The 13,026-nt window shown below is 36.6% G+C and overlaps 1 protein-coding gene across 2 annotated transcripts; it reads left to right on the forward strand.

Annotated features, from left to right (window-relative positions):
* Positions 1-1,245: 1,245 nt before the first annotated feature.
* On the forward strand, positions 1,246-6,182 carry mus101 (mutagen-sensitive 101). Of its 2 annotated transcripts, none has more exons than XM_011314889.1 (3): positions 1,246-1,613; positions 1,710-1,849; positions 2,326-6,182. In XM_011314889.1, the coding sequence occupies exons 1-3, from the start codon at positions 1,503-1,505 to the stop codon at positions 5,792-5,794; spliced, it is 3,720 nt and encodes a 1,239-aa protein (XP_011313191.1). In that variant the 5' UTR covers positions 1,246-1,502; the 3' UTR covers positions 5,795-6,182. The 2 variants fall into 2 exon arrangements, with proteins under 2 accessions (XP_011313191.1, XP_011313192.1); XM_011314890.1 differs by having other exon boundaries at positions 2,329-6,182.
* The last annotated feature ends 6,844 nt before the right edge of the window (positions 6,183-13,026 follow it).

The following is a 13,026-nucleotide window of genomic DNA, read 5'->3' on the forward strand; positions in this document are numbered from 1 at the left end:
ACCATTTATTGCTATCCCCCCATTGGGATATTATCCCCCCAAAAGTGCCCCTCCTTCATACGCTCCTGATCACTTCTGCCGTGAAACTCATTTTCGCCTCTCCGAGATTGAGAGGCCACACTATCGCCATCTGTCTGAACTTCGTTTCCCTAAAATTGACAGCTGATCGCCTCAATTGCCTCAATTTTTAGTTTATTTGAATTGGTGTACTGATAGGCAAGATAGAATTTGACAAAGATCAATATTTGCCAGCGTATTGAATCTTTAGCGATAGAAGTAGCAAAAAAAATTTAAAAAACATCAAGATTTCACAACATTAAATCGTGAAATTTTGTTTTTCAATAAATTCAGTCGCAAATAAAAAAATGCCATGTTTATTCACCGGTTGTTTATTCTGTTCGGAGTGAATTATGCAATAAAACACAGTCCAATCATTATTTCTACAAATCCCGCCATTGTCATGATTGAAATGTTGTGCTTTCAATAACATGCAATTGAATATTTTTGAATTATTTACTTTTACCGCGAGATCTGCAGTGTCAAAGTTTTTGTCCGCAAACTTCAGGGATTCGTATGTAGCTAGCGACAGGTAATTTTTTTATTTGGCATTTGGTTTATTTCTTTTATTTGAGTTTATTTTACAAAATGCAATCACCTGTCGGCTAGCTATACATACGAATCTATCCACAGAATAAATATCGTCAATAGTGCGTCATGTTCCTGTGCCTACCCCGAGGAAGACCGCAGTCACGTACTCACAGATTGTCCTAAATATATAATATGAATAAAAGAGTAAAAATGACGCAAATAATTCAAAAACATGTTCTACTCCCAGCTCACATTATTTGCGTATTGCGATCACTGAAATTACCCATTATCAGAGCTATCGACAAATTTCCTAAAGCCAGTCAGTTCCAAATTTAATAAGTAAAGTACCAAATAGGCTAAGAAACAATGTAACTTATATATAAATATCTCAAGCTAATAAATCCTATGCAAGTTTCTAAGGCACTCATATAAATATATAATAAAACAAAAGAAATAAAAAAACTCCTCGATCTTTCAATATGTAGGAAGGTTTGTTACCGACGCTCTCATATGCCCTCTGTTTTACTCAAGGGTATGTACTCTGAATTAGTTCAGACGCCGCCGCTTCAAATTTTCCAGGTCCCTCTTTGCTTTTGGTCTTGACAATCTTTTTATCATTTCTGCCGGAGAACCTAAGCGCGCGAACCAACTGCATAAATCGCCTTCAATCTACTCAAATGTCTTGTTGAATGCGTCGAAAGTAGGGTTATTCGTATAGAATCAAAAGCAAATGTCAGTGATTCCGATATTTCTCATCGAAATCAAACTATTAATCACGATCAAGATAATAATTGGTATATCGAACAGACGATTATAAAAAAATTTGAGTGACAATTACAGCAACTGAATCAAGGATTTTGAGCACTTAATAATAAGTGAAAAAAAAATTAAATGTCTGTTGGCAGATAAGCACAATGGCAAGTCAATTTAGTCAATTTGAAGGGTCATTACATGTACATTTTATGGTACCTAATGAATGTGCAAGTGAAGATGATTGTTCAGAGGATATGTGGGAAGCTTTCCAGGTACATTTTTTTGTTATAATTGGTCATTTTTTTAGTGATTTTTGTGATGACAATTGGATCGTTATTTCATAACAGTATTTGATATCTGATCAATAGAAATGCAAGGAAAATGAGATTCCACCCGAGTGGATCAAGGAAAATGCCTGCCACGATATAAAGCCAGAGAAGACTGATATTTTTGTACTAGAAAAATTCGAAGGAAATGCTTTCATAAGACTCCAGGCAACAAAATGTTTGTAAGTAATAATTCTCATCCTCAATCCACAACGCAATGCTATTTACATGATTTTTCGTTATTCTAATAATTGAGCATCACGAAATAGACATTTATATTTATTTATGAAATAGACAGATATTTAAAATATGAAAATATTATTGTTCAGATTGTCAGGCGACTTTCGAAACTATATACCAATCTTTCTTGTTTTTGTGTATAATGATATACATATTATTTCCATAATAATTCGAGTAGAAGATTAATGAATGGCGATCGTTTAATAATTCTAGATGTATTTAAGAAGACTTAATGGAAATAAAGTTATTAAAAAACCCATTTACATATGATCATTTATAAAAAACAGTGTTTTAAGTTCAATGAAGAAAAGGGTAAAGGGGAATTCCATAATGAATGAGATTAGCTATGATGAAAGAATATATCTATTTTCCGAACAAAATGATTATTCTATTACAGAAATATTCTTTCTGGTTTTAGCAGAATACTCGGACCAAAATGCCTGCTCCGTTGTTTCTTGACGAACGAACCGATTCCTCTAGGTACCAGCCCGATATTAAATACAGCAATGCGAGATATTGTCGTCTGTATATCCGGTTTCACTCCTCAAGATAAACTTGCTTACCAGAAGAAAATTGAATACATGGGTGGAATCTGTATCAAAGACCTTCGCCATTGTGTTACTCATCTTATTACAGATTCCGTTATGTCAGAAAAATACGAGAAAGCAATGGAAGACGGCATAAAGGCATACACAAACCACTGGGTTGCCGCTGTTTGGGAGGCGAACCTCCAAGGCTACGTACCGGCAACTGACAAGAGTTTTGACAAATATAAAGTCTCAGTCTTCATGAACCTCATCGTCACAACTACAAACCTTCCAAGAGATAGAAGAGAGGAGGTGAAGAGATTATTAGAACAACACGGAGGTGGCTACATGGGTCCACTAGATGGTCGGAAAGTGAAACTTCTCATTACAGACGAGTACACAACAATGAGTGACAAAATAAAATTCGCCCTGGCAAACGATATCCCCTGTGTCACTTCGAACTGGATTAAAAAAAGTATTGAAGTAGGCTACGCTCTTCCCTTCAATGAGTTTATTATTTCTCCGTCCACAAAGTGTTCTACCCCAGAGAAAGGATCGCAATCCTGCCAAGAAAATTTCAATATCTCTACTATTAGTTGCATTCAAGCTGATAATCCTGTCTTCATCAATGAGACCATGTCTAGCACAATTAATTCAACTGCTCACGTGACAGTCTCAGATAAATGTCCCCAAAAACCTGCAGCTTCAGTGGATCATATAAGTGTAAAAGAAGCAAAGAAGGCAGGTCCTTTCTTAGACGGTTGCAATATTTATGTAGCGGGTTTCTCCTCCACTCAAAAAGACAGATTGCATAAAATTATAAACATGAGCAGTGCAACGAGGTACGATGAAATATCAGAGACACTTACTCATGTGCTCATCGGAGATCCTGGAAAAGCATCTGGAGATTTGAAGATTATACAGGCCAAAGGTCTACACCCTCACGTATTGAAAATCCAGTGGTTAGAGGAGAGTATAAAAATGAAAAAACCAGCGCCCGAGGAGGCATTTGTATTTGATAGAAAAGAAGAATCAAATGCAGAGCCGCCTCCATCTCCACTATCCAAGAAGAATCTTCAAATGCTTCAGAAACCAAAACGCCCACCAGTACCAGTTTTCCAAGTGACAGTCCCTTCAGAACCGTGTGAGGATGAGCCAGACCTCGTGCAACAATATCTCCAACCTCAAAATCTGGATCAATCAATGAGCAAGTTATTTCCGAGACAGTCAGATCCTATCCACTCGAAATCTCTACACAGATCTCCATTGAACGATAGTAATGTGCCTTTCAGTCAACCCTTGACAATGGGTGCTCAAATATTTCAAAAATTAACATTTTTTGTTACTAGTTCTGCTGAAGAAGAAGATAATTCATTAAAAGAAAATATTGCTGGTCTTGGTGGAAATTTAGTATCCAGAAGTTTCACTGGAATCCCCGATTACGCAATTGTTCCATTTAACGGAGTCAGTTTGAAAATAACAGCGAATGAAGTTGTTACCAGTTTATTCATTGATGATTGTTTGGATCATGATGTAGTGGTGGACATTCAATATTACCACCGACCGACCTGTATACCTGAGGATGTAAAACCTCTTGCTAATTGCGTTATTGTTGTTTCTGCGTATACCGGAATGGAGCGAACTTATTTGTCTAAGTTAGCAACGATACTGGGAGCTCGTCATCAGGACACGTTTGCTCGAAAGACAAATCTTGAAAAAGGCCTATACGGTGGAACTCACTTAATCTGCATGTCTCCAGAGGGCAATAAGTACAATGCAGCTGTAAAGTGGAGACTACCAGCAGTAACTGCTGAATGGCTCAAAGCCTGTGCTGAGAAATTCACACTTGTTAATGAGACGCCATTTTTAGTAGGTGAGACAATGGCTCCAGAGCGTGACAATCTACCTGAGACTAGCGGTAGTATTGTGCCTGCTGTCATTTCTCTTTCAAATCGAAAAATTCTCACTCCAAATAGACTGACCAATCAAACACAAAATATGGAAACACCTATCATCAACAAAAGATTGACATTGAACAAAAATAGTAGCGCAAATTCACCATTTCATATTGCAACACCCGAGACGCCTTACGGTCAACTATTCCAAGAAAATCCATCACCTAATATGCGCAAAGCCTGGGCGAAGTGGATCGAAGGACTTCCTGAGAAAGTCGAGGAGCATCAACCAAAAAAACGAAGGCTCAGCACTCCATTATCAGATCTTAAACGCCAATTATGGTCAGCATTGAAGAAACCGAGGCATTCTGGAGATGAACATGGTAATAGTTTTCAAAATGAAGACGAGGGAGATACGATTCAACATGATAATGGTAATGATGAGATAACGGAAAATTTGCAGGCTGCTCCGATAAATCGAGAGCTGTCATTTGATGATGACACCCCAAAGAAATCTGAAATTCACCAAGAGTTGGAAGAAATGGATAAACTGCTAAGGGCTACGTCTACGAGTTCGAATGAAGGGAGATTCTCGATTCATGGGGAAGAGCGGGAGAAGATTAATGAGAATGCTCATGGGCCAGCAACTCAGATCGAGAGTGTTGGCTGGGAAGATCCTCATCCCAACACTCTTAGAATGCCTAGGAGAACGGATGAAAGCCCCATCGAAGAAACGCATGTAACTAAACGAGCAGAGCCTCAAAAACTGGCTGAAGCAAAGAAGATATTCAAATTCATGCTTTCTGGAATAAAAGACAGGGAAAATCATGAAGCGTTGATCAGGAAATTGGGAGGAGAGGTATCGGCGGAGTCTGTATTTGATGATTCGGCGACGCATTTATTATGCCTTCGCCCCTCAAGAAATGAAAAAATGTTGGGCAGTATCGCTGGAGGTAAATGGGTCTTGCATCCTTCCTACTTGCGAGCTTGTGAAACAGCTGGGCATTTTGTTGATGAAGAGAAATATGAGTGGGGAAATCCTCTTAATGAGGGGTATGTGCCGCACATTGAGGTCGAGAATGAGAAGACAAGTGCTGCTGCAGCGCACAGATGGCGATTGGCGTTGAAGAATTCAAAGCGGAGGGCGTTTCAAGGAATGGTCGCAATGTTAATAATGAATCAGGATAAGTATGAACAATTCGAGAGACTTATCAAGGCTGGTGGAGGGATTGTGGTACAGGCGAAACCGCCATATGATTCGAGTCCTTCTGGAAACAAAATTACTCACTGTTTTGTTATTAACAGATCCGGCCAACAAATGGATTGGGCTATGTTGGCCAGTAAAGGCATTTTGTGTTTCCTTCCACAGTTTCTCAATATTTTACTTACCACCGATGGATTGGTCAATCCACGACAGCATGTCATATCAGAATTTAAGAAATATTTGGCTTTATTGCCTAAATAATTGTGCGAAGATATATGTTTTGGAATTGATGACAGATAAAAACTATATTTCTACCCTTGGGCTTAATATTTTTTTTCCCAGACAAAATCCCCCTTTTGTCTTTTTGAAAGATTATTCCTATTCTGCTATTGACCAATGTATTTTGACAATCTTCAGTGAGATGTTAATTTAGAGGTACATGGATATGCAATTTAGTTCGATTTTTTGTTCCAGATAAAATTAGATATGTATAATTATGTATTCTTATAAACTTTTCATTGAATTAAAATTTACACTGAGGTTCATATAGAATAAGCAAAATTGATTTTCCAGTGAATGATACCGCAAATTTTCTACGCGGAGTTTCTCCATTTCGTTTTAGTAGTTAGCTTCATTTTTTAAAATGCGGATGGATATTTATTTGAGAGAGACTTTTTTTTTTCCAAAAGTTTTTCTCCAAATTCAGGATTTGTACAGATTTCTTAAGCTAAATATACTATTTTCTACTGAGGTTGTGAGGACATTCATTACTCAAAACGATACTGCACTGTTTCCACGCATTGATGAAATCATCGATTTGATTTTTGTTGAAATTTTTTTTTAATTCAAGACCTGATTGGAGTGTCTCATTATCTCGATGTTTTCTTTTTATCTGAAACTTTGGTATAGCTCTACATCGGACAGAGCGGCATCACATAAATGCGTGTAGGTTAAAAAAAAAAAGTAAGAAATGTAGAGTCTGTGCTTTTTCATTAAAATGCGAGGATAATTGTATAAAAGTACAAGTTAGAAATGTCTGATTTGATGGAGCAGGGGGGAGAGGGAGGCCATAAAAAATATCACCCTGTGCAGTTGAAGGAAATTATAACTAAAAAAATCTTAAAAATATTTAATAATTTTTCATAGAACGACTTTGTAAAGTAATGCCCCACCAATCGCACAGGAAGATATTTTCTTTTATCGCCCCCCTCTTCCCCCTGCCCCATCAAATCAAACATTTTTAACTTGTGCTTTTGTACAATCATCCTCGCATCTGTTCACTTTGTTTTTCCCAAAACCTAGACTTTCTTACATACCATTAAAATTTCTTATATTTCTTCGTTGAAAACTCAGTAAAATTAAATTTTACATTTTTTCTCTAAATTTGTGAAACTTTGTTTGACAATGCATGCAGTAGAATTGTTTCAAACTCAAATTTTGTTCCATATGTACATGGAGAGGAAAGTCCGATAAATTTACCAGCAACAAATATATGAAAATATATGAAATGTTACGTATGAATTCTGGAACGCAATGATTTGTGAAATCCCAGTTAGATTTTATAGTTTCCAGAAAAATGACCTAACTTTTTCGTACTTTTTCAGTTAGAGAACCGAAAATTGAACGTCTCACATTTTAAACCTGAACTCACATTTTTCATATTTTTCTTTTATATATCTGTAGGAATTTACCTCAAACCGCTTTCGCTTGCAGATTTGGTGAAATGTTTCGTATTTATCCTTGAATTTTGTGCTTGAAGTATCAGTGAACATGTCATGAGCTTTAAACTATTAAAGAATTAAAAGTATTGAATTATTCTCATCATAACGAGAATCGCAGAATTATGTCAATTAGTAAATCTGAAGGAAGTAAGTGCACGAGAGAGAAAAATTGAAATCAGAGTGAAAAAAACTCGGTAAAAATTTGCTGTATGTTCTGCTTCCAAATTTATTTTTGCATCTAAGCAATTCCACGCCAAATGTGAAATAAAAAAAAATAATTCTATTTTGACATTTGAAAATAATTAAAAAAGCTTTATAATGACGCCAATTAAACTCAATTTAATGAATTTTTGAAACTGTTAGTACAGGACCAATTTTTTTCGACCTGCAGTTACGGATTGTAATTGTTACTTAATGGATCATATACATGAAAATGTTTAAACAATTGATTGTGCCGAATCTTTTATCATATTTCCCATAGAATCTATAGAGTTCAATTCAATTATTGGATAAAAATGAATATAACTATGAACAATAAAAAGACGACGTCGAATTTTTAATTCACTGAGATTTAAATGGGATTTGGTAATTAGAAGTGGGAAGACCTCACTCTTTGATGGTATTTTTCGGCTATAATGAATGTAATTAATCAAATAATACAAAATATACGTTCAGATGTTTTCTTCCATAAATTAGGTTCTTTCAAGATATCTTTAGATATATTTTTCAAAATTTCTCGAAATTTAAAGAAAAAATGGGTGCTCTTAATCAGATGAAATATCTGAAATTTATTTCATCAGTTTCTTCAAATTCAAAAATGTACCGTTCTTCCGAGTTAGGAGAGGGGCTTTCTCATTAATTTCATAATTTATATTCGTTTGTTCGCACACTTCAACTGCATACGACTTCAGTACAGAAATGAGTCCTGATTTGACTTTTGTATCCGTGCAAATCTTGAGCCTATGGAAGGGGCAGAACGAATAATTTGACAACTTATATTGGGATGACCAAATATAAATATAAAGTCTGCATGAAAAGGGATAAATTGATATGACATAAGAGTTACAGGATTGCAAAATAGATAAAATAGGGCTGTCATGTTTGTGACGCGCTCAAAAATTGCAGTCCCAATAGCAGAAGGAAATGCCTGATGAAAGAAAGAAAATAGGAGACAGCGATACCGGGATCAATGTATCCGTCACGTTGATTGCGTCAATTCTGCTACCATTTCCGTAACGATTCTTATTTTACTATCGCCGCCGAAGAAGGTTCACTTCAATAGAAAATTGCGTATATCTCACAAATTATGATCGACAAAGTGGGCTCTTTTGATGCGGACGTCCACATAAAATGATTGATTATAAATTATTACCGACGCAATTTCTTGGTCCATCTCCAAATGGCAGATAACACATATCAGGATGTTTTCCAGTGCTGTCCTCTTGAAATCGTTCGGGATAAAATGGGTCAGAAAAATATTTAGGAGTCATGTGCAACGCATATGTGGGCACGATGATTATTGTGCCCTTCTTCTGGAGTGGTCAGGTCAAAATATGAAAAACTATACGGAGCTGTTGCAGCTCTTAATATATAATTCTTATATATATAATACTATATTATAATACTAGATTTTGTAACTTTTCACTAAAATTTAATAAAAAATTAATAAATTTTAGTGAGAAGTTGTAAAAATTGGTGTATCGAGATGAAACTTTGTGAAAGGATAAATCATGATCCAACGGACAAAGGCTATATTTTCATATCCCAATCCGATCGATAGTTTTCGTAAAATCTCAAAAAAATAGGAAAGATAACAAAATACAGGCAGAACATCCTTAAACAACTAACTTCATTTTCAACACACGTGCACGGAAATTTCACGCATTGTTCCCTGAAAAAAAAAAAGCTAGATAGGTGCTACCAAGGTTGAAAAGCTAAAACTTTTTCCCCTGGGGAGCAGCTCTCCACCTTAGAGTGGAAAGTATTCACTATGGTCCCGCTCTGTAGACAGCAAAAAGTACGAAATTTCCTTTGCAGCCATGGTGAAAAATAACATGTGTACCTGGGGCGAGGAAACATGACTTTCTGCCCGTGATGCACAAATACTATTCTATATCATCTTAGAGTTCATCTTAGAGTTCAGACGTATTTATCACAGCGCTCCGTGGAAGCGCGAGTTTATTTAAAACGGCAAGCGAATCACGCAGAGAAATAGTGCAACAGCAAATTAGAAATAAGTGCGCCAGGGCTCTTAAAACCCTCCTTCTGTTTCTAATTTTTTTTTCTCCTCTTGGACGCCTCTTCTGGATACAGAGGAGACTCCAACGAACACCATGAATTCCCCTTAACAAGAATCAACACCCATAGTGTCGTATTCTCAAGTAATACAACAAATGAATCTACCTAAAAAGGAGCAAGCAATTATCCTGGACGCCCTGGGCGGGATTTCAATTGAGGACTATGTTGTTGCGTTAACCGAACTAATTTTGCTTACTGACATGCTCTCGGTGACAAAAATCTCAAATAAAAGAATGCTGTTCCTTCTGAATTTGGTGAAACTCGTCGAGAAACTCATTGAAGGAGAGGCCCGAGTGAAAATGAATGAGATTAACATGCCGATTCGCCCATACATATCCAAGACCAAAAGAGTTGTAATCTCAAACCACTATCCATGGATCTCAAATGCGATCATCGTACAGAAATTTTCGGAGCTAAGTATTGCCCTCGCTATCCTCATCACATCACTGAAAGCAGTAGTGAATGAAACCGGTGTCACGCATCTGTGGTGCAGCCGACGATAAGTCGAAATTTCTTCCGTGGAACTCCCCAAACTTCCTCAGAAACCATACGTGCCTAGCGACGCCGAAGTATTGCCTGAATGTTTGAATAATCAATTGTTATTCAAACATTCATTTAGTTCAGTCTCATTGAGTTTACTACAGCGCTAGGGTTTGGAAAAATTAAAAGTTCCTCTGGAGCTGATGGAATCGACTATTTCATACTAAAGAAATTAGCAATGAAGTTCTACTTAATTCTCCTAGACTTATTCAATGAAATGTTTTCTGCCGGTATATATTGTAACGAACTTAACGTTTAGAGAATCATTTTCTCCTATGTTAATCTTGTGGTGCTCGTTGCTCAGTGTCCAGGGTGCAAATTTTTAAAAATTAGACCATAAGTTCAATGCGTCCGCAAATCAATAATTTTCTTTCCCTTTTCGGTAAATGTGTATATTGGGGGTATCACCTATTTCTAGTAGAAAAAAGAGAAAAAGACCGAGTTGTCGCACACAACCCGATGAAAACTGTTGAAAACTGTTTTCTGAGGGTCTTAAAACGTATTACAGTTGGAATTGGTGGTTGGTTCGAGTTTTTACACTAGTTTTAGAACGTCGGCAAGGCATTGCACTCCAAGCCCATTACCCAAAAATGCCGACTGAAATCCATCATCCACATCTAAGTGCTGTCCGTTGTCTTAATTGTACCAAAATGTGATGTCTTTCCACCATAAAACCTTTATGCGGGATGGTGGGTAAGTAGATTCTTCTGAAAAGGAGAATCTAAACTAAAGTACAGGGCTGGACAGTGTCTGTACAGAAATACAAATCTCTATAATGTATTCAAGTAAATTAATATTATTGCTTTTAGAAGGAAAGGCGGAGAACAATAGAGATGATCCCTCAGATAATAAACCTACTAACCACGCGAGTCAAGTCGCGAGTTAAAGGTGAGACTTGCGGGCTACAATACGGTATGTAACCACATGGACACATTACAGCCTTCTAAAAACAAAAACAGACGTGACAAAGAGATAAGACACACCGACGATGTACATACAGGGTAAGTGAGATTAAAGAATATTATTTTAAAATAATTGATATCTCGCATTATATGCGTTTCCGACACGAGAAAATTGAAGAGAAGCATAACGGAGCATGAAAATCTGACGCTAAAAAATTTCAAGCAAATCGGGGGTGAGGCCGCTAATATACACATTTACTCCCGTTTTTAATCAAATTATCTTTGCGGAATTTCACGTCTCAAAATTCTTCAAATTTTTTAAAATTGACGTTTTTCTTAAATCCCCAGTCCCCTCAGTTTCCCGAAATTTCTCGAGTCCTCTATTTCCCTGTTCGGTCTTGCTTGCCTTGTCGCGAATCCATCTATCCCGGATGCGATCACCGACAAAAACCTCAAAATTAAAACCCTTCTAGTTCAAGGCCCTTCCGATCCAATTCTTCAATTTCTTTCTCTTCGTTACACTCGTTTATGGAGGAACTACTCATTCGCGGGATTCTGAAGAAATCTGATGCTACTCTCTTTGTCTCGAATTAATCATTTCGCAAATCTTTGGCTCCCTCTTCTAAGTGTCCTCTTTTATTAATTATTACACAATCTTCAATTTCGTGGAAACGAATCTCTCAATGAATAGTGACAATTAGTAATTGTCAGCTAATCGCTCATCATGGAGATTATTGTTTCTTTATTTTCTTTATTAACCAACCAATTATTATCAAAATCTTTATTTTATCGAACATTTTATAAATGCAACACATTACAAAAATGGTTAAATCTATTACGAGTATTTGCTCCTTTATTTGCATCAAAATAACCATTTAAATTCTGATCAATTCAAATCCCTATTTAGATTATTCAAGTCAATTCTCCTTTCGAAATCTTGTTTTACCGACCGTTGGTATTTTCTGCCTTATCGACAGTTCTTGTTATTTAATCAGTCTAATTATTAATTTATCTTATCGATTGATCTACGTTTTCCGGTCTAGTCTTCGTCGATATGATCGCACCCTGTGATACGGACGACCGGTGTCGCAATTTTCTCGGACTAATAATGTCCGCTTAGACAGCGATCACTTCAACATTTTTCCTACATCATCGACGCGTGGGCAATAGCATGTGGATGTCCGCGCTAGGAGAGGGTCCATGTCGTCAGCATTACTTTTTAATATAATAGCGGTTTTTTCTTCTTGGTCCTGATTCGTCAATTTTTGCTGCAGAATGAAAGCATTGCAATCGTTCGATTTTTAGATTTTATAATTTTGGCTGGAAATGCTGTAGAACGATTTGATACCTAAAAATAAGAAGTTTGAGGGCTACGTGCGAATGGTCAACTGATAGTCAATTTTTCGACAAGAGGAAGAATAAACGGGTAAATTAACTTGAAAAAAATCTGAAATATTGTCAGTTCATAAGTCCTAATATGATCTAGAATTGCTAAATTTCAGCCCGATCGGTCGGATTGAAATATTGGTGATATTTTCTGAAAAGTTTTTTGCAAAGATCTCCGAAACTATGCAACCGATTTTATGTTTCGTTGTTGATGTTCGTCTCAATATGCTTTATATACATCAAACTATTTGTGTTCGTATGAAGTTTACGACATATTTCAAATTTTTTTTCGAAAAAATGCGTTGCGCGCGCTTTGATTGTTAAAAATCTAGCTATCTACTTGAAATTCGGCAGAAGGATTACTCCTATGACTGCGATGTTTGGTATTGAAGATGGGCTAGATCGGATCATTCGTTCAGGAGATATTCAACTTTGTATCTGAAACTGTTGAAAAGAAGAATTTTAATATGTCGAATTGTTTTTGTTTAAAAAGATTGGAACATCACTGATTTGTTTTGTTAATCAGATTCATCTTGGACAGTTCTGACATACCCTGGCGGACCAAGTTGAGAGTTGGATTCTCGATTTGTGCCTGCATTTGAGAGAGAATTGAGAGTGAATTGAGAGTTGGAGTAAAGGGGCCAAA

The sequence above is a fragment of the Fopius arisanus genome, unplaced genomic scaffold (assembly GCF_000806365.1).
Source record: "Fopius arisanus strain USDA-PBARC FA_bdor unplaced genomic scaffold, ASM80636v1 scaffold00234, whole genome shotgun sequence".
NCBI classification, from domain to species: domain Eukaryota; kingdom Metazoa; phylum Arthropoda; class Insecta; order Hymenoptera; family Braconidae; genus Fopius; species Fopius arisanus.